Source organism: Pelodiscus sinensis, chromosome 26 (genome assembly GCF_049634645.1).
Source record: "Pelodiscus sinensis isolate JC-2024 chromosome 26, ASM4963464v1, whole genome shotgun sequence".
NCBI lineage: Eukaryota > Metazoa > Chordata > Testudines > Trionychidae > Pelodiscus > Pelodiscus sinensis.
The window spans coordinates 16,462,317-16,483,872 of NC_134736.1; the positions used below are offsets into that span (position 1 = coordinate 16,462,317).

General features: G+C 46.6%; 2 protein-coding genes across 8 annotated transcripts in view; one reads left to right on the forward strand and one right to left on the reverse strand.

Annotated features, from left to right (window-relative positions):
- The window catches only part of LOC102448929 (beta-galactosidase-1-like protein 2), a 52,947-nt gene extending 41,720 nt beyond the window's left edge, over positions 1 to 11,227 (forward strand). For all 4 annotated transcript variants that reach the window (XM_075909377.1, XM_075909381.1, XM_075909378.1 and 1 more), the window contains 5 exons: positions 803 to 881; positions 2,325 to 2,412; positions 8,365 to 8,479; positions 9,659 to 9,775; positions 10,608 to 11,227. In XM_075909377.1, the coding sequence (XP_075765492.1) occupies positions 803 to 881; positions 2,325 to 2,412; positions 8,365 to 8,479; positions 9,659 to 9,775; positions 10,608 to 10,694 (486 nt within the window). In that variant the 3' untranslated portion in view covers positions 10,695 to 11,227. The remainder of the gene's footprint in view (positions 1 to 802; positions 882 to 2,324; positions 2,413 to 8,364; positions 8,480 to 9,658; positions 9,776 to 10,607) is intronic.
- A 2,101-nt stretch (positions 11,228 to 13,328) lies between these two features.
- The window catches only part of LOC102452466 (galactosylgalactosylxylosylprotein 3-beta-glucuronosyltransferase 1), a 70,111-nt gene continuing 61,883 nt past the window's right edge, over positions 13,329 to 21,556 (reverse strand). For 3 of the 4 annotated variants that reach the window (XM_075909386.1, XM_075909383.1, XM_075909385.1), the window contains 2 exons: positions 15,846 to 15,961; positions 13,329 to 14,559 (listed from right to left, as the gene is read on the reverse strand). In XM_075909386.1, the coding sequence (XP_075765501.1) occupies positions 15,875 to 15,961 (87 nt within the window). In that variant the 3' untranslated portion in view covers positions 13,329 to 14,559; positions 15,846 to 15,874. The remainder of the gene's footprint in view (positions 14,560 to 15,845; positions 15,962 to 21,556) is intronic. The other variant, XM_075909384.1, reaches the window with a different exon arrangement.

A 21,556-nucleotide genomic window follows, 5' to 3' on the forward strand; every position in this document is an offset into this window, starting at 1 on the left:
AATCAGAAATGACTCCACAGTTGGAGTAGAGAATGGCTTAAAATGCCAAGCTATCCTTTTGAGATGGGGAAATATTTTGACAAAACTCCACTCAGCAGGTTCACTCCAGAGCAACAGCTGATGCGCTAAATTTAATCTCTTTCCTGCCACACCCACAAACTGCAGACAAGGCATCAGATGGAACTGTGGGCCATAGAGGATCCTGCCTGTGCTGACTGAGGACCTGTAGGCTGTTTGCTTGGAGGCACAAAACATGCTTCAGTCTTTCTACTTCTCTTAGGTCACAAGTGAAATGAGTTGGATGATCTCACTTGTGTTCTGAGCTCATGCTCGCCAGCATCACAGAACCAGCCAACAGTTTGGTACAGAGTGGCTGTGTGAGTAGCATGGCAACTAGATGTGTATTGGCAGAGCTGTGCATGGCATTGAGGACTAGCATTGGGTGAGTGGGAGGGAATATTGGAGGTCAGGATCATGATTCGTGGGTAGAACTGTGCATTCAAAGCCTATGTGGTGTCAGACACACGCTGTTCCTGGCCCTACATACCATTTCAACCATGTAAAATGTAGCAGCAAAATATTACAGTTTCACGAGAAGGTTGAGTGTTCCTCAGTGATTTGGTTGCTTGCAGCTGTGGCATGTCCGTACTCCTGAAATGTGTAGTCCTGTTAACAGCTACCAAAGCTACTGGTACAAGCTCCCCACTCCTGCCTCCGGAGTGAGCCCAGCTGATGTTTCTCATTGCCCAGCCTGATACTTGGCTATGCACTGATTCAGCAGAGGCTGCTCCATTCTTTACAGGGCTTCAGGAAGCTCAGGTTATTGGTAGAGAACTGCGGGCGTGTCAATTATGGACTTATGCTGAATGAGCAGCGGAAAGGTAGGTTACCTTGTCTCTTTCCTTCCAAGATGGTGCATGGGGCTGAGAACTCAGATAAAGGTCTTGTTTTGAGTCTTTCTTTAGCGAGGACTTCAAACACTGAGGACGTTTTAAAAAATGACTCCTGCCCCTCAGAAGCAAACAGCCCCGATCGAACGCTAAAATCCTGGGCATTGGACTGAGTGGTATGAAGAAGGCATGAAAGAATTTCATTGTGCCTGGCAGATGCTATGCGGCTTGACAGTCAGGCTGTAAAAGGCAGACAGTGTGGGTTTGGGAGAGATTGATAAAAGGATGTAGTTCACCTCTTGACCACAAGATCAAACCTATCCAGGCTGGTGGTGAAATGTGACAGTTGGTGAAAATATCTCATGTCATGGGGGATGGACATACCTTAAAAACCGTGACAAAGCCTGCCATTCCTATAGTAGTTGTCAATAGTCAGTGGTCCATATGAAGGTGGGGTGTCCCTCCTCTCTGTCCAAGTTCAATTGTGTGACGACATACGTGGGGGAAAGGAATTCTTTCTGATCCCTGTTTCAGCTCTGAGATTTGGTGCGCAAGATAATCTCCAGTGCCCTGCTCAGTGGAATGCATTAAAATGTTTATGCCAGTAGAGATATGGACTGGGAGCTCTCCTGGGTTGTGTTTTATAAGAGGCCAAAACATTGGGAGCAGGCTAGTGAATTTAGACACACACGTCCTTCTCTTTAATTGTTTCAGAGGGGTAGCCGAGTTAGTCTGTATCAGGAAAAACTTTAAAAATAACACATAGTTTGTTTTGTTAGTTTTTAAAGTGGTATTAGACTATTTCTTCTCTTTAGTGGAAGAGGTGTGCCTTAATCCCCTGGACTGCTTTGATACTCTCAGCCATGATCTTGTAGTTACTGGTCTGGATGTGAAGCCAGGAGAGAGGAGTTCTGTTCCCAGCTCTGCCCTAACCCTTCTGTGTGACCTTTATACCGTGCCAGTTTCCCCCACCTGCAAATGAGGATAATTTCAGCTACCTCACAGTAAGGGGGATGAGGCTGAATTTGTTTGTGAGGTGCTTTGTGATCCTTGGATGAAAGGCACTGGATCAGTACAAGGCATTAGTGATACCAGGATATTGCATTTTCTTTGGAGACTTGGGGAAGTAACTGCTGCTTTAAAAAAATCCATCTATGGGCAGCCAAATAAAAACTCAATCTGCTGTGTGTGCCAGCAGGGCTTTCTGCTAGGAGGGGGTTTCCAGCTCAGTGAGTAAAAACAGAGGAGCGAGAGGAGAGGGCAAAGTGTAACAACATTCCCTGCTCAATCTGGATGAGCAATAGGACCATATGCGCTCTAACGCCATTGCAGAACATGACTACTTTCCGTATCCCGCTGTTCCTTCTATTGAACTAGGAAGATCCATCAGCTTAGTTGCTTCTCAGCTTTTTATTACTTTCATTGCTCTTGTAGGCTTAATTGGTGACGTCTTCCTGAATAATACTCCCTTGAGGAACTTCAAGATTTACAGTCTGGAGATGAAACCTGGCTTCATAGAAAGGTTTGTGAGAGAGATGTACATAGTTAAATTATTTGCGTGGATGAGGAGGACATAGATATCTTCTTCCTTTGCACAGACAATTTGGCAGAGGTGCTAAATCTAGTTAGCACTTACATGGCCCGGAAAGACAGCACCGGGTGAATCTGTGCTGACAAATCTCTTCCTGATAAAGCCAACTAAAACTGTATGAAAGGTTACAACACTTATTATTGCACCTTTATTTAAGACCCAATACAACCCCCAAAACAACCTAATACAACCCCAGTACAATGAAGGGGATGGAAAGATGGGAGTCTGACCTTAAAATGTGTTGCATCAGGCCTGTACAGATGTGGCCTTCTTGAATTTTGAGAAAGCTTAAGTCTCTGTCTGGATCAGAAATGTGGGGTTGCTAAATGGTTCAGCGAAGGACACTCCCTCCTCTGGGAGTAATTTCAGGAAGCTCCTACCTGTATTACTCGTCCAGATGGCTTCCTCTGATTTCATATTTTTAAATTGTGTTCATCAGTATTAAATGCAAAAGCTAAATAATAACTAAAGGGTATCTGGTCAGGCTGCTCTCATTTGAGCAACAGAGCATAGGTCACCACCTGGACTCCTGCCAAAAATCTAAAGAGGGTTTTTTGTTGTTTCCAGAGCTAGCATCACCAAATACTGTTAACACATTTGTGAGGTCCTAAGGCTTTCACAGCTGTCATTCTGCTGTATGCTGCAGCCACTTGGAATTTAATAGAACAGAAGGCATAGAACTCCAGAGCTTTTGCAGCAAAGCATCAAATCCCTAATGCTTGAGGCAAAAGAGAGATTCTCTGTGAGTTGTGACACTGTAGGGCTTGTGACACACACAGTTGTGTTCTTATTCTGCCCAGTAGATGTTAGCCATATGTAGACTCTTAATAGTCAATGTATTATAGCAATCAATCCTCTTAAACCATATACTGTCTGCAGTTTCTTGCTTGTATTTCAAATTAAACCACATCTTTAATCTATTTTTTAAGGTAGAAGGTTTTTTTGTGTATCCAATGCTGACCTGAAATAAATTTTGATGGACAAATTGTAAACCCCTTTGGGGGAAAAAAGTGTTTTTTAAGGACAGTCCTACCACACAGTGTTAAATGTTCTAAGTGAAGATTTTTCAAGGGATTCTCTTTGACAGGGCGAGTTGTGTCCATTTTGTGCTGTCAGGTCATTAGAGAAGGATATTCCCAAACAAAGGCATGAAAGTAAGTGAGCTGCCAGGCAGGCATAAAAGCAAGATTGCTAGCAACTGACCATTAGCAATGAAACATAATAAGGTAGAAATCTCTGAATAGGAAGCCAAAATACACAGCATTGAAAATGGGATTGTCCCAGGCTTAGTTCAGCAATGCAGTGGAATTCATATTGTACTAGGTCAATACTTCACTTGAATCAGGGGTTGCTAACAATCGGGATTGGAGAGAGAGCACATGTTTTGATAAGGTTTTGAGTCTCTTGTGGGACTTCCAAGCTCCTCACTTTCACTCTGCTTCATCACCTCCCACAGCCACACCCGTGGTAGCAGAAGGTAAGAAATGATGCAAACTATGAGCATAAAGAATAACTTGATAATGCCCCCCTAATGTGATCAAGGCTTCCCTTCCAAAATAGACCTGACGCATCTGTAAGTAGGTCAGACAGTGATTTCTGATCCCTTGAGTTAAACAGCACTGGTTTTTGTTACTACTTGGATGGAAGATATCCGTGAAAACCCTAATGCCAAGGGAAGAGAGGTGTTGGATTCAGTAGGTGGTATTCACTAACGCCTGATCCAATGTCCTAGCATAGTTTAGGGGGCACTGGGCCTGTGGAGGAGATGTTTTGGCTGAGTCTTTAAAACTGAGCCACAATCTACTTTAGGACAATAAAGATCCTGCAAGACTTCTCACAAGAGCAGAGCATTCATGGGAGAGTCCTGGTCAAAGTTCCCCCAAGTAATTATGTTTGGTCACTCCTGGATTCTGCAATACATCTAGGGGGCGCTTTTAAGGTATTTCTAGACCAGTGGTCTCCAACCTTTTTACACCCAAGATCACTTTTTAAATCTCAGAACAGGCGAAGATCTACTGCCCCGCCCCTTCCTTGAAGCCCCGCCTACATTACATGAGGAAATCTAATGTAAATGTACTGCGCAGGTGCGCAGTTCAGAGAGGGCTCAAGAGCTACTCTTAGAGCCCCTGAGATCTACCGGTTGGTGACCACGGTTCTAGACCATTCATCACTGTAGCATCTAAGGGTACGTCCACACTAGTGTTATTTCAAAATAACTTGGTCCGCATTTACAAAACAGGCAGTTATTTTGAAATAATGTCAAGTTGGAGAACTTCTTCCTGCAACTCCTGTACCCCTCATTGTAGGAGGAGTAAGGGAAGTTGGAGGAAGAGTGTTCGATTTCAAAACAAGTGCTGTGTAGACGCTCCCAGTTTCTAAATAAGCTATTTTGAAAGAAGCTAGGCAATTGATGTAGCTTATTTCGAGTTAAGCTCTGCTGTGTAGACATAGCCCTACATGCTACATAGAGTTGCTAGGTTTCCATAGCTTCAGGGGGTAGCCGAGTTAGTCTGTTAACTCCGGTCATCTGAAGAAGTGGGCTGTGCCCACGAAAGCTCATGATACCATTACATGTTTTGTTAGTCTATAAAGTGCTACCAGACCATTTGTTGTCGGTTTCCATAGTATTTTTCACAGAGGGTGTCATGGTGGAATTTTCATGCCACCTCTTTTAAGGCCTAGAAACCTTGACTTGCCTTTTGGGTATGAGTAGTAGATCCTTGGGGGTGGTGATGGCAGGAAGGCTGCAGCAAATAGGTTTGTAGTGTGCTTTCAAGGCAAATTACTTTGGTTAAGAAAAATGGAGGGAAGGACCTTATGTGCTGCATATTGTTACACTTGCTGTATTTCTCCCCAGAGATGGCTGCATTATGCTGATAAGTGGGTTTTTAAACAACTGGTCAAGCAAGTTAGAATTGCTGAGTTGAACCGTGTTGTATACATATAAAATATTGCAGCCTTAAATCTAAGATGAATTGCAGCCATTTTAGTTAAAGTTGCGTAGCTGTCTGCATGCTCGCTCCCTGTTTTTAGTGGCTCATAAGTGGCTTCTTTTCTGAAACTGTTGGTTTGGCAGAATTTTCTCAATGTTTGAAAATAATCAAGGTAAGCTAAAGCTGGAAGAGGAACTGAAATTGTTCAGCAGTTTTTTGTATATGTACTGTTAAAAAAAACTTGAATACTAGAGAACTTTTAAACAACTCTATAGTGCAAATAATAGGGTCCAAAAGGTGAAATGTAGCCTGTACGTATCTCTGAAGGTGGCAGTGCTCTGTTTTGTTTTGTTTGATTTCACTGAGTTATGAGCCTTTGAAAACTGTGCAGTAGTGTATGTGGGCGGTGGATTTTGCTTTGTGGTGTTATAAAACCAAAACTTGTAACATGTACCTGGGGCGATTATGTGGCTTATCTAACATGCTGAAGTGCTTTGCTGAACTGGAGCCGTAGTTCCATCAAGAGAAGTCTAGATAAACGTACTAGGGGTGTAAAATCCCATTTAAAATGTTAACCGGATAAACTATATGCCTAACTGGCTGACCGTGTCACTCCAGCTCGGCCAGGCACCAGTTAACTGGTTACTGCTAACCATTACCCGGTAAGGTTATCCATTTACATCCCTAAAACACACTGGAAGGTTTTCCCAGAATGGGAAGGGATTGAGGAGGGGCTCCTGCAGGCTCTGTAACCTGGGTGGGGGGGCCAGAGTTTCCATAGGAGACTTTCTCGGTGCGCAAAGTCCGGATTCTGCTGGAGACATCAAAGTCAGTCTTGTGGTGCCTGTGCACAAGAGAGCAGAGCGAAGGCTGATGTGAGCTCTTGTCTGTGTTAGGGATGTAAGCGAGTAGTGCTGCGACTAGTCACTTCCCCCCCTTGCTGCCTCTCAGAGAGAGGCAGCAAGTGGGGGGAGCAGGAGCCAGTGCTGGGGACAGCTGGGTTAAAAGCACTAGCACTGTCTCCCTAGCACTGTCTCTGCGGGGAGGTAGAGGCACAGCAGGAAACGACGCCAGTGGGGACTGAAGCAGTCTCTGCTTGTGATGCTTCTGCTGCAATTCTGCTTTTGAAATGGACAAGAGCCCCAGCAGGGTTCTTGTACATTTCAAAGGCTCAAGGGCCGCAGAGAGCATATGGGGTCCCTGCTGGCCCTATGTTCCCTGACAGGGCTCTTGCTACAGTTCAAAGGCGGAGGTGCCTGTATAGACTAATCAGACAGTCAATAGAAATCCCATTGACTGTTCAGTTAGTTTATCTTAATTGAATGTCCCTAGTCTGTGCACTGGTTTTGTACTGGTAAATAATTTTGATGAAGGGTATGAATCTTTTACCAGTAGTTATACTGTACAGCCCCAGGTGTGGAGTTGCACCAGTAAAAAGGTGCTTTCTGTACTGGCATATCTTATTCCCCTTGTTTTAGAGGAAGGGAAATAAGCTATAGTGCTAGAAATCGCCTTTGACTGCATCTGCACTAGGGACTTTGCGTCCTGGTGCAATAAAAGCAGTACTTTGTGGGTTTAGGCAAGCCTCAGGTGCAGTGTGAGGTTGCACATTCCAGGCATTTTCCCTTTTTTTAACCGGTGAAGTCTGAACAGTTTTTCCCAGGGAAGTGTTGATTAGATCACAGGGCCTCGTGTTTCCCTTCATATCACTAGCCTCTGGGCATGTTTAGAGTCTTTTTTCAAAACATTCGACAACATAGCAGAAATGGATCAAAGCCAACTTAAACTCCTAAGCTTCCCGCCTCTCGTGCCACTTACTTTGGGTCACTGTTCCCTCTCTAAGTTGAGCACTTGCAGCTATCCAGGATTGATTCAAATGCTGCCCAGCTGATTAGCAGAGTGCCCACAGCAGGCAGCATGTGTTTCTATTTGTGGTGCACATCAGCATGTGCCTCAGTGCATACAATAATATTTATTCTGCACATGCATGGAAAGCAATTAGAGGGAACGTTATTCGGTGTGCAGATATAAGCCTCTGAGCACACCCCAAAAGTGTCAAGCCAATGGAGGAAGAGAATTACCAGAGTCATGAACCCATCAGCTTAGTTTCAAAAGCGTGTGTTCTTAACTTGAGTTACCTGACTGTCATTAGCCAGGGGGTGAAAAGAGTATTGGAGACATGGCAACACTGCTTCGTAGGCAGGAGCAGTTCATCCTCAGCCCCAGGCTCTCCTCATGATTGTAACTCGAGCTGCTAACCCAGGTTAAAAGCTAAGTTGCTGTGCATTCGCTGCTATTTTATCCTGAGTTAAGAACAGGTGGGTGGGGTATTTTTGGGCAGCATAGATGTACATTAAGAATGCACTGTCCCAAACTATTTGCCTATGCAGAGTGCAAATCAGGGGCCTTGCCAGTATCCCATGTGTTGTCTCCTGCTACAAGGAAACCTTGGAAGTGTGATGGGCCCTTCAGGAATACCCGGGATAGATCTCTGTTACTTAAGATGAGCTCCTTGAATGCAGTAGGAGACCAGTGTGGTCCGAGATCAGCCTGAAGTAGGGATAGTCACTTCTGGCAAGGCAGAGAGAACAGTAGCAGCACATCGTCTCTTGCTGCGTTCAGAATAGAAACCTTCACCTTGCTTACAAAGAAAGGTGAAGGCCAAAGTCTCTTTTAGTAGGGGATTAAGTTGGAAGTAGGGAAGGTGATAGGCGGGTGCCTTCTTGAATGAACAGCCAAGTCCCCATGCTGGATATCTGTGCCTAAACCAGTGCCAGAGGGCAGCAATCGCTGCACCTTTCAGGCAGGGCGGTGAATAGGTACCTCACTGTAACAACTGGTGCCCTATGGAGGCCTCCTGTTTGAAGTGAGAGTCCAGCCTAGATCCATGAATGGTGCCTGTCAGGAAGTTGCTTTCCTTCTGTTAACTGTGTTTGTCTTTCCCTCACAGCTTGCGAGGTTTTACTGCCTGGAGCACTGTCCCGGATTATGCCATGGGTCCTGCATTCTTAAGGGGAAACCTGCAAGTGCAGTATCTACCTCGGGACACTTTCCTGAAACTCGAGGTGCGTCTCTTAGTTACCATCTGCTTCTTTTCATATGGCTGGAAAGAGACCCTGGCGTAACCGCTCCAACAGACACCACCCTGTCTGAGGGCAGGCTCAGGCACCACATAGCAGTCTTCATGGATCTGTGGTAAAGAAGGCCACCCGTGAAGGCTGCATGTTCAGATAAACGTGGCTTCCATCGTCGCAGGCCATGCTGAGACTAATGCAGGAAGTTCTGGCCTGCCCATCTACCAGCATCCAGACCAAGCTACTCATGACACCCGCTTCACATACATTAGGTGCTATTCCTTTTCTGATGGCGAAGAGTTAGCAGCCATGAGTGCAAAACTGTGAGTGCCTGAGTCTAGTGAGATACGGGGCAGTCGCATCCCTTGTCTGTGCTATCTGTCAAGGGGGGCAGTGCTATGGAACCTTCGCCAACACCTGGGGTTTGAGGGTGACGCTGTCTGTGGACAGCACTGAAGATGAAGTGCTATGTGTATTGTACAAATCTTGAACGTTTTCCTCTTCTGTTTCATTTGAGTCCCTGCCAGTGCAATCTTTGTGATTCCACTGAACTAGTGTTCATGTCTCAGTGCAGTTTGTAAGACAAAGCGTATGGATAATATAGCACAATGATTAACGTGTGTGGCTTGCAAAGAATGCAGGCAATGGTAGGGGAAGATCTCCTAGCACCACGGGGCCCCGATTCTTGGTGAAGACCTCTAGCTACTGCTGCAAACAAGTGTGGTGATTTTGTTCCGCCTTTGGCAGATCAGTTTTGGGAGAGGTACAGGGCACAGTCCTCCTCAGTTATGAAGAGATGTTAGTGGCAGGGCTGGAGTGGAATATGGTGGTTTTAACAATCTGTCTGAATAACTCTTTCTAAGACAGTGTTTCTTAAACTGTGTTCTCTGCGCACCGGTGTGCCGCAGAGAACAGAGTTCAAAATGGCTGCATTTAAAGGGGCAGGTGACCTTTATTTTTGCTCAATAACTTCCCCCCAACCTTTTTTCCCCCCTCGACAAAAAATCCTTGGTGTTCGTCAGTCTTAAAAAGTTTAAGAAACACTGTTCTAAGAGCTAAAGAGTGGTGGCGAAAGCAGGAGGCCGGGAAGAACGCGAGAGTCTCGGTGGGCTAGTCCTGTGAGCTATGGAGTGCAGGCTCCTCAGTAACTCTGCCGTGTTGTCATTGTAGGGCTGGGAAAAAGGAGTTGTGTTTGTCAATGGAAAGAACTTGGGACGCTACTGGAAAATCGGACCTCAGGAAACGCTCTACCTCCCGGCAACTTGGCTGAAGCCTGGAAACAATGAGGTGAGAGAGCAGGCGAACTGACAGTCTCTGCAGACCCTGGGCAAGGTGTAGGGCAGGGCTGGCTCTGTGCTCCCAGAAGTAAGGGGCAGGCCCATGGGCATCCAGCCCTCGGTGCTGCCCAAAGCACACCATGCTGGGCCCCGAGCATCCCCCGCCCGCCCTTCGCAATTTTAAGGGCCTGGGGCTCCTGGCATCACTGCTGCTGAAGTAGTGGTGGCAGCTGGGAGCCCCGGATCCTTTTGGAACCCCGGGTCCCAGGGCAATTGCTCCCTTTATCCTCTCCCACCCCCCACTGCCAGGCTTGGGTGAGAGGCTGCCTCTTCAAGATGCTTTTTGGACTCAGGTCTGTCTAGGAACAGCTAGGAATGATCAGCGCCTGAAAACTGCCATTCATCTGCCGATGCAAAATGGGGGGTGGCCCTTTCTGTGCTGGAGCAGCACTGTTCCTTGGCTGGCAGTGCAAGAAAGCAGATGTGGTGAGCACTGACTTTGGATCAGTCTTGCACATAGAATTTGAAGGGCAGCACAACTCAACAGTCAAAGGCACCTGTCTGGGGAGCTGCTTACGCTTTTCACTGCTGTGGAGTCTTAGACTGATCCCTTGACATCGGGGCTATACCGAGTAGAACATATGGATTCCGTGTTTGGGTACACTCTGGAACCAGTGGGCTGGTGTATTGGCCATATTCCCTTCCATGGGAACATCCTGCCATCATCCCCCCAAAACTCAGCCTTGATCTCCAAGATCCCAAAGTATTTCCCTGATGGAAAGAGCAGTGATTGTAGTTTTAAAGGCATTTCCCTTCCCCTCCCCTATCTCTTTATTCCGTAGATTATCGTTTTTGAAGAGCGCATCCCAGGCTGGATCATACAATCCCTAGATTTGCCTTATCTAGGAAGGACCCACTATATAGACTGAGCAGAAGAGCTGCCTCCTGTTATGGATAAATGCATGGGGACACATCAGTCCAAGTACAGCGTGGCTTGTTAATTCCCACTAGACCAGTGTAAAAGATCGGCTCTCTGGCAACAAGTTTAGGAGGTAGACATGGCTCACCCCGAGAAGTGAGTCCGTCATTTTGTCCCAGGACATCTAGCCCTCAACACGACAGCTGGCCTCCAGCTTTCAGTGGTAGCTGTGATGTAATGGACAACCTAGGGGCAAAGAGTAAAATAGGCTGTTGGGAGGGAGGGAACCATCTGAGTGGAGCCCAGGCCCCGGCCCAAGATGAATGCATCTCCTGTTTGACGAGAAGGGAGAGAATTTCTGTGAGACAGAAGAACGGGATGAAGAACATTCTGCTGTGCTTTCAGGCAGAATTGAAACCGTCTTTGTGTGGAGAAGGGGTTTGGTTTGTTCAGTTGTTGGAAGACATTTTGGATGTTAACAGTTTTTAATATTCTGAGGTTCTCTTTTTTTGTGGGGAAAACTCAAACCAGTTTTTAAAGTTACCTGTGTTTCTCCTTTGTCAGCCTCCACCCGTGCAGGACTGTCCTGTCAAACTAGGGTTCCAGTTCAGAGCAGGTTCAGAAGCGGGAATGGATAAGCAGCCCACTGCTTTAGATTCAACTTATTACTTAGCCACTTGCCCACCAGACACACTTTTTACTCCCAGCTGTAATACTTCATACTTAAGGGGCCCAAATCCCATCTCCTCACAGCTCCCCATTGACCTCAGGGGAAGCGTTCATGAGCAAAGCTAGCATTAGTTATCCTTGATAGGAGACCGTGTCCTCCTGTGTATGAACAGGACCCAGACTTCAACTGAGGGAGAGCTAGACCGGTTACCTGGGAGAACACAAATCAGCGCGCTCTGGTAGGTTCTAGCTATGCTTTTTTCAGGGCTTCTTTTTGAACTGATGTAAAACAAACAGGGATAAGGGAGCCTGGGAAAGAAGCACTGTGGTGATTATGTTCTAACTCCCCACCTCGGTAATCTCCAGCTGGGATCCCTGTTTGACAAATCAAATATTGCAGCTCTTTTCAATGCAATATTTCAAATATTGAAAAGAGCCATTGCTCTCTCTGAAAACCTGCTCACCTCCCTCCCCCCCCCACTTAATGTACAGGGAAGATGGTTTACATATCCTCAAACTCTCATGCTGTAGCCGTAAGTGTGCAATTGGCTGTGTCCAAGAGCAGGTCATGTCTCCTGCAACCAACATGCTCTCTGACCTGGAGCAGCTTTAAAAGAGGAGTCAGGTCAGTACTTGGGGGAGTAATTTTCCCCCATGTAGATAGAGGAGTCAGACCTACCCAGCTGGTAAAGGCAGTAACAATCAATTTCACAGGAATTTTAACATTTAAAAACCATATTTAATTTTATTTAACAAATTAAATACAGTTTAATTAAAACTGAGAACAGACAGTGCAGCTGTAATACACTCCATCCTCCATCCTAATCAGTGCCTATCTTGACTTCTGCTCTCCTGGACCCGGAGCCCATGATATCCACCATACCAACTGAAAAGGCTTAGTCTCCTGTAGCTGATCTTCTAAGGAGGGTGGAGTGTATTTGTATTTGCGGGGTTGTCTTTAGGACTTGACCCTTTGCATTTTACCAAGAGTTGTTCCCTACAGAGGATGGAAGGCTGCAATCCAGCAGGGTTGTTATAATAAACAAACAGACATGCGGCTAGGACATCAGTTGAAAACAACTTGAAGACTATCATGACAACTTTGTAACCCTTTTGAAAATACCTCATTGTTCCCCCTTTAAGATACACAGACTGAGTGCTGCACTCAGGAGGCTTGTATAATAATGGAATACAGCTGCTTTGATGCAGAGCACCACTGTTTAACATGAGCTAACAATGACTGTTCCCAAAATGCAAGTGGATACCAGTTGCATAAAATCATTGCTGTCCAGTTTGGATTTCAGCCACTGTGTATAAAGGAAGGTTTTCACAGAAGCTATGTAGCCAGGCTTCCATGAATGGAAACTACACAACCTTTTCAGCTACAGAAGGTAACTATCCCCCCAGTGACTGTTTTGATAAATACAGCAGGGAAAATAAAAATTCAAAATAATTTGTTTTTTAAATATTAGGAAATATAGATTTGTCACTATTAGTCCAATGAGCCTTTTCTGCCCACTGAAGCTAATACTCTGCAAGAAATATTCTATGTATTTTAATTTTATATGCTGTTATGGGTTAAAAAAATAAGTTGAGTCTCTTTACAGGATTACATTTTCCTTTAATTCACATGTAAAATTGTGCTTCAGACTTTTCCAAAAGAAGGGGGGATTGATTAGATTTTGAAGTCTGACCAAACCTAAGCAGCAGTCTAGGAAAACCATTTTTAAAAAAGGGGCTGGAAAGCGGGCGGACGGGAATTGATTAACTTCCTTTTGTGTGTCACCCCGTCAGTGTCTGAGTTTCAGACATAGAAGCATCACCTAAGATACTAGAGACTGCTGCTTCCCCTCCACTTTTGATGCATCTCTTTCTTGTGCAGAGCAGTCAAAAAAAACCATCCAAGTAACTTTCTCCTGGAGGAAGGAAGAAACCACATGCAGCACTAAGGTTTCAGGTATTTCAGGTTGTTTGGGTTAAGATTATTTTGTGCTGGTATTTTTTCAAATTATTATTTTTACTCCTCCCTTTGTGGAATCAGGTGTGGGAGCAACATCGAGATACTGTCGGGGAAGCTACAGAGCACCGGACAACCTTGCTGTGTGCTCTTCTAGAGAATGGCAAGTATCGGACTGCTCCACTGACTTGGTTGGTACCATGTCGTGACTCTGGTTTTCAGAAGTAATGTGGCCCTGAAATGGGGGGAGGCTGAAGGACATTAAAATCATTCCTAAATCGACTAAAGAAGGTGGGGAGTAATAGAAGGAGGCGGGGTTGCTTGTTGCTCAGCGATTCCGTCTTTCCAGTGAACATTGGAAGTTAGACCTAGGGTAGGGGATGGAGACTGCAGCATCGTTCAGTGACATGCTGAGTGGTTCCCTCCCGTATTGTTAAAAATAAAATGCGTCTTGAGGTAGGTGCGCACTTCAGGGAGCCCGACACCTAAAGCTTGTCTCAGCCAGGCTAGGCCTCAGCTGGAGGATTCAAACCCACCTTCCGTTACTTTAGCGTGGAGGATGAGTGTGGCCACAGATGCTGTAGACAAGTCAGTACAAGTACACAGAGGTATGTCAGATCCTCCAAGCCATGGGGCTGATGAAAGGGGGACAGGTTGGAAAGAGAGCAAAGATACTTGGTTAGCTGTTACCTGCCTTGCCTTTCACCCTTGTGCAGTGTAATAAATACTGAGTAAGTAGGTTCAAAATTAAGGGCAAAGGTGCTGACTCTGAGTGCAGATGTATCCTGCACAACCAGAGCACTGCTGCACACAGACACAAGGTATGTGCGTCTCCAGCAAGGTGTCATGCTCCTCCTGATGCATCTCACCCTTGCTGTGACACCCTGTGAAGCCAGCCCCGGGGTCTGGAAGACAGCTCCAGGTAGGCCTCCTCTCGAGTGCATTGTGCCCTGCACACGCTCCTTCCAGTCCAAGCATCCCGCAGGCTTTGCCCCTTGTATTGAGGGCGAGGTCAGTGCTGCGGTTTCTGTGCTTTTTCTCTGTCTCCAGAGGGCCCGGTTCAGAGTCCAGGAGGAAGGTCGGGAGAGTCTGAGCAGTGCAGGTTTGGTTTGTTGTTCTAACTTGCTTGTTTTTCATACGTTTAACACTTGAAAGTCAGGAGCAGTCCTTGCAGCTGCGTGTGTCTCTGGCTGGCTGCTGTCGAGAAGAGCCTCCAGGCTGAGAGCAAGCTCTTACAAGAGGGAATCTGCTGCAAAGCAAAAGCAACCAGTGGGTGTGTTACCCCTGTGCCTCATTGCTGCCCTTTCGAGCAAGCCTAGTGGTGTGATTGTTGGTGCGAGGCATCTAGGTGCTGGCAAAAGGGAGTATGTGACAGCCCAGGAAAGTGATGTCCTCTCTACAGAAAGCAGCTACGTATAACAACCGGGCAGCTTGCACCACCTTGCCCTGACACGGTGTCCCAGTGGAGTGTGCAGCCTCTGAAACACCCACAGTGAGGCTTAGTGGGAATCCACGTACGGTAGCAGGGTCCACATTATTAATTTGCCTTGTAAAGTTCCCCCTCATTGTAAAGTTCACTTCCAACCCTTTCCCTCTTTCAGGACTCTCCTCTCCAGGTTGTTCTAGTATCAGGTTCCTTTTCTTTTTTCACCATCCTGTCAGTTATTAACCAGACCATCATTCTCTTGAGATTTTTTTTCACCCTCATTTTCTAAAATACCACCCTTTTCTGGGCCTTACCTGTCCCCTTTAAATATCGCCCCATCCTTTATACCAGGAGCAGGCAATCATTTTTTATTGGGGGATGAGAGGGCACTCCAAGAATTTGGTAAGTGGTCAGGGGCTGCACTCTTCCATGATATTGAGAGGGGAGTTTCAAGGTCTGGGGTGGAGGTTGGATGCAGAAGGGAGCACTAGGTAGGGGACTGGAGTACAGGAGGGAATGGGGGGTCTGGCAGAGCATTGAGACTTGGGGCAAGGGATTGGAGTGCAGCATTCTGGGAGGGGATAGAGGCACAGAAGATTTTGACCTTGAAGAGCAGGAGAGGAGGGGGTGAAGGGTCTGGAAGAGAATTGTGACCTGGGGCGGGGGACTGAAGTGCAGAGTCTGAGAGGGTCTGGGTGCAGAACTAGGGCTGCAGAGGGTTGGAGGGGCTGCGGGTGCCAGTGCACTTACCTTGGTGGCTCCCAGCCAGCAGCCCAGCAGGTCTCTCACCCAGGCTCCCTGCCTGCTCCACCCCCACATGGCACTCAGAGTGGCCAGCAGCGGAGGCCGTGTGTGGCTCTTAGCACTGTGAGCCAGGGGGGATATTTCACACACTGCCTGCCCTCCAAACAATTCCTGGCCAATGGCAGCTGCAAGAAGCAGAGAGCCTGCTGGGGGGTCCTGCTGGGCCTGTGTCCCTGCTTTATACACACACATTCTCCTCTCTCAAACTTGGCTTTCAGAGAGAGACAGAGTGCAGGTACGTTCGTACTTCCCTTGAAAGATTCCTCCGGTCCTCTCCTCCCTCTGGGTAGAGACGAGGGGTGTACCTGTTTCATCTCCGCTCAGCCATGCAGCGTCAGATTTCCACGTTGGGATCTGTGAAGCCTTTCTTTCCCTCGTTCACCAGCACGGGTTTTTCTGTCCTCGTGTGCCACACTAGAATCTGAACCAAGCCCACAGGAGTCATTAGCTGCATCTCCGCACCAAGATAACAAATGCTCTTGCACATTAAACTAATAGTGCTTGTTAACTACCTACCCAAGAGAGTAGTCGTGCATTCCCAGCCCTAGGCGGATTTGCCTAAAGCTTCATTTGCCTAGGGCCAGTGAAATGCACCATGTGCAAAAATTACCCATTTGGCAGCCTGCTGTCTCAGATCATTAACCTGCTCCCTCCGTTGATTTATCAACTAACCTCCACTAAAGGCTCATCATCCTTTACACTGATTTTGGCTGTTCCATCAGCTCCCTGGAATCAAAACTTTTGCATGTGTACACACCCCCCCCTCCCACCCACCCCCTCTGACTCAAAGTGCTGAGGCTCAGCTGACGGTGTAATTTCCAGCTCCAGTAGGTGTCTGTGCAGTGGCTTTGGTTGAGCTAGCAGACTTAAAGCAGAAGTATTGTCACCATGCACAGGCTAGTCACCAGAGCCTCATCCCCTCCCCACACCATGGGTGTGCATTCAGGCAGCTAGCTGCCGCTGCCGCCTGTGCCACTGTGGATACCTCCGTTTTGAGCACCGTCATTCAGTCAAAGCTACTGCATGTATGTCTCCTGAAGCTGGCAATGACTGCACTCTAGCTGCACCATAGGCATAGGCATAGCCCTGATAGTTGCATATCAAGCCACTCGAACATTATCATCCACTCACTGTACAGCAGACAGCTGGGCTGAAAATAGAAAAGCATTTTGCTGCTGGATGCACTCCTTGTAACTCATTTCAAACCACCATCTAGATGGACTTACTGATTCTCTGAGGGCAGTGGTGCCTTTGAAAAAAGCCAAAGGGCGGTGAGGGCTCTCACTTGCTAGGGGGGAGCTTTTCTGTCAGCGATAGCAGGGGTGCACTGCCCATTTAGTCTCCCCAAAAGAGTGGGTGACTTGCTTTCGGATGGCTGCCCCCCACACTGGCTTTAGTACACAGCACGCAGTGCCATGTTCTGGTGTGCACGCGCCAACTAACCTTGCTGAAAATCAAATCCTCCAGAAACACGAGGGGCCAATGGGTAGAATTTTACACAGCCCAGCCCCTTCTTGTTCTACACTGTTTGCTAGCCTGCACAATCACAGCTTGGCAGCACACTGAGGTTCTGCTCCATTGCAGCCAGACGTGTACCTTGTCTTGTGTATAGTCAAGTGAAGTGTGGGCTTCAGCCACAGCTGCATCATCCCAACACCACCCCCATGGGATAGAGGCATGGGTGAAGGCCCCACTAGGCATCTGGGCTATTTGTGCTTACTAGTTCCAGAGTAGCTAAGGGAGGTATGTCTCCACAAGGCCCTGGACCAATGTAACCACAGCAGCACGTGCTTCAGTGGGAGCTGTACAAATCCACCTAAAATCCTGGAGAAGTGCTCAAGGGGGTTTAACGCATGCAGCTTCCACTTCCCTGCTCTGGGGGTCTGAGCTTGCTCAGATATGTCTACAGGAGCTGTAATCACACCCTAGGACAATAGGCTGAGATGTACCACTTCATGCTACTACCTTTCTTGCCTGATACTGTACTGCCAGAAAATGTTGTTCCTACGTTTCTCCACTCTGCCTGGAGGCTACCATCTGACAGTGGGCCATTATCCGAGTTGGCATGTGTGTTTATAGAGGCCCTATTAATCCAGTTGAATAGTGTTTGGCCCTACTTACATTGATCAGAAAAAGCTATTAAAGCCTCCAACCCCACTATGCATGGTGGTCAGTTAAACAGTATTAGGAAACAATTTCCCACCAATCTCATTGTGGTCTAAAATGTAGAGCTGGGTAAAAATAGTTAAGAACAATTTCTAAACGGTCAGATTGACTGAATTTCTAAAAGTGAAAATGGGAGTTTTCCTCTGAAAAAGCGGCAGGGGCCGAGAGGGAGAAAATCTTTCAATTAAAACTTTCACAAATGCTTCAATGTATTCAACGTATTAATTGTTTTTCATATGTGGAACTGTCGCTCACAAATTTCTAGCCACTTTAAGACAATACCTAGGCAGAGAGAGCTGGAAGCCGGCTTACGCTCTGTACCCACACCACGTAAGGTTACTTCTTATCACTCTGCTTCTAGCACCTGCATCCCGGGCTGAGTATAAGAGGCAAGGGGAGGTAATGCCTCCCCTAGTCTTAATGCTCAACCTGTTCTCTCTTGCTATCCCTATACTGACCATTCCTGAAGGCTCCCAGGGTATGTCTACACTGCACCCTTTCTTCAAAATAAGCTATGCAATTTGTGCTATGCAAATTGTGTAGCTTATTTCGAGGTAAATTTGAAATTTGGCACTGTCTACACAGTGCCAAATTTTGAAATAAAGCGCTGTTCCGAAAAGTCCCTTAACCCTCATGGAAGGAGAGTTACAGGGACATGGGCGTAGCACACCCTTTATGTCAAAATATATTTCAAAATGGGTGCACTTAAAGATGCAGAATTGCTCTTTTGGGATACTTCAGGCATCCCAAAATAGCGCCTCTGTCTAGACGTAGCCACAACACGCTATTGCTCCTTGCAAACTGAGGACTCTTCCTGAAAGTGAACGTAAAAGTGAAAAGCCTTCTGGCTTTCTAGATCTATTCACATAAAACTGAACCTGTGAAAGAGTCATTAAGTGGTAATGAAGCCATTTACAATGCTTGTGCCAAACCTATTAACTTGCCTGGGCACTTATTAATGGATCTCAAAGTCCCCGTATTATTTCAAACCAATTTCAAAAGCCAGCTCAACAGGGAAGCTACAGAGCTTAATTTCATTTGTAAGTTTGATAACAAAGATGTCAGCTGGATGACCCTTTACATTTCACTTCCTAATGACACACAAAAAAACAACAACAAAGTGTACTTAAAGTGGGTACTAAGTATTCTTATTAGCTTCAGTTAGCATGGACACTCTAATTGACAATTTCTTTTCCTCCTCTTCCCCTTGCTGTGCTATAAATAAGAGAACTGGACCCTTAAACTCCATTCATCTGAAGAAGTGGACTGTGTCCACGAAAGCTCATGATACCATATTACATGTTTTGTTCGTCTCTAAGGTGCTGCAAGACTATGAATTGTTTTTTAAATTTTTCCTGTATCAGACTAACCCAGCTCCCCCTCTGGAACTATTCAAGGACAAAAAGAATTGTGCATTACTATCTCTACCAGTTTTTAGTTTAATGTTGGCTTTTAAATTAGTTTGTTGCTGAAGATTAGTATTCATTAGTTTGTTGCTGAAGATTATAAAAAATCACATCTCTGAAAAATCCTTGCATGGGTGTTTAGATGCACAATCTGAGCATTCAGCTTTAGCCTTCAATTCTTGGATCTTCAGACATGTTGTTTTAATTAAATTCTCAAAAACGACCATCATTCTCTAAAATACACATTTTAATTTTAATTACTATGGTATAAAAACTTGCTTCCAGAATCTTTCTGTCCTTTCTATCCATTATTCATCCTCCCCACTGAGGAGAGCCACGAAAGGGACCAACTGACTAAATAGCAGTTTGGCAGAGAAGAGCCTGAGGATTACAGTGGATGAGAAGCTGGATATGAGTCAACAGGGCGCCCTTGTAGCCAAGAAGGCGAATGGCATATTAGTTTGCATTAGGAGGAGCATTGCCAGCAGATCCAGAGAAGTGATTATTCCCCTTTATTCGGCTCTCGTGAGGCCATAGCTGGAGTATTGTATCCAGTTCCGGACCCCTCACTCCAGAAAGGATGTGAACGCATTGGAGAGGGTCCAGCAGAGGGCAACCAAAATGATTAGGGGGCTGGAGCACATGACCTATGAGGAGAGGCTGAGGGATTTGAGCTTGTTTAGTCTGCAGAAGAGAAGAGTGAGGGGGGATTTGAGAGCAGCCTTCAACTTCCTGAAGGGAAGTTCCAAAGAGGATGGAGAGAGGATGGTCACAGTAGTGACAGATGGCAGAACAAGGAGCAATGGTCTCAAGTTACAGTGGGGGAGGTCTAGGTTGGATATTAGGAAAAACTATTTCCCTAGGAGGGTGGTGAAGCACTGGGATGGGTTCCCTAGGGAGGGGGTGGAATCTCCATCCCTGGAGGTTTTTAAGTCCTGGCTGGAGAAAGCCCTGGCTGGGTTGATTTAGTTGGGGTTGGTCCTACTTTGGGCAGGGGGCTGGACTTGATGACTCCTGAGGTCTCTGCCAGCCCTGGGATTCTATGACATTCTTTTTCTTCCAGAGAGCCAGACAAACGAGTTTCCCTTTTACTTCTGACAATAGTTTTGAGAGAAAAAACCCCTTTGTTATGCCGAAAAGCTTTGGAAACATTTGTAACAAACATACAGTGACATTTCATTTATATGTCTTGTTATGAAAAATCACACCAAATAAATTAGTGTTTCATTTTTCTAAACGTGACGAACTTCGTTCTGAACACACTAACCTGCTCTGACTGATTAGCTTAAAGTAACGTCTTCGTTTCAGTGAGTTAAATATGTCATAACCTGGAATGATTATTTGATGAAAGCTTAAGAGTAGATATAAAAGCAGCTTATAAATAGCGATGAAGAAAATGTAGAAGAAAGAAGGGCTGCATCCCCAGCTCCCCTGTAGACTGGTGGTTAGTCCAGGTGCTAGAGGGCAAAACAGGGTGGATTCAAGTCTCCCGAGCTGTGTGCGCCCTGATCTTCCTGGGTTAGGGCAGCAGGTGCTGCCCTTCAAAGCTGTTTCACCGAGGGCATTGCTGTGTCCTGTTAGGCCAGGGATGGATAAAAGCCTCTCAGTGGATTGGAGCCAGACCTCCTAGAGCTTTGAGCTGGCCTGTGCGGCTGTTCCAGGCCCTGCAGCCCCCTTCCCCAGCGTTGCCTGGAAGGTGTGAGCCCTTTAAATAGAAGCAGTTTAAAAGGACTTGTGTTCCCAGGTGCAGCGCTGGAGCTGCAAGCCCTTTTAAAAGGGTTCACAGCTTCTGCCCTGCTGCTAGCAGGGAACCCAGCTACTTCACTCTCCAGTCCAGTGGCTAGGATACTTGCCCAGGTTGAAAGAAACCCTGGTTTGAACCCTTAGCTGTTTAGCAGGGGTTGGTGCTGGGTTCTCCTGCCTCCTAGGTGAGCATCCTTTGGGGTGGGCTAGCCTTGTCCTGAGCCCCTCTCTTTCTCATGATGCTGTAGACTTTGGAAAGAGGGGGCTCAGGGCAGGTTTTGCTCACCAATGACTCTCCCCAGGAGGCGGCAGCCCCCAGATCACACCTCTCAAAGAGCAGGCGCATGCTGTGGGGTGCCTGCCACCTGGTGGACTAGAGAGACTTTACTGCTCAGCACCAAAGCCTTTTTAATAAATAAAAAAAAGAGCATGAGGCCCTGCAAATGGCCTCTTGCTGTGGTACAAGGGCTGTGCTCTCTCTCACCTCAGGCTCACCTGGGAGGTGCAGGGAGGAATTTGATCCAGGGGCACCTGCACACCAAGCCAGCACCCTAACCCCCACCCCACGAGGGCTCTGCGAGTGTCCTGTGGTCGAGTTAATATATAGTCAGAGTTGAGCATTAAGACAAGGTGCCAGCTCCCATTCGCCCAGCAGAAAGGGAAGTTGAACCAGCTGATCTTTGGCTGTAGGGCAGGTACCA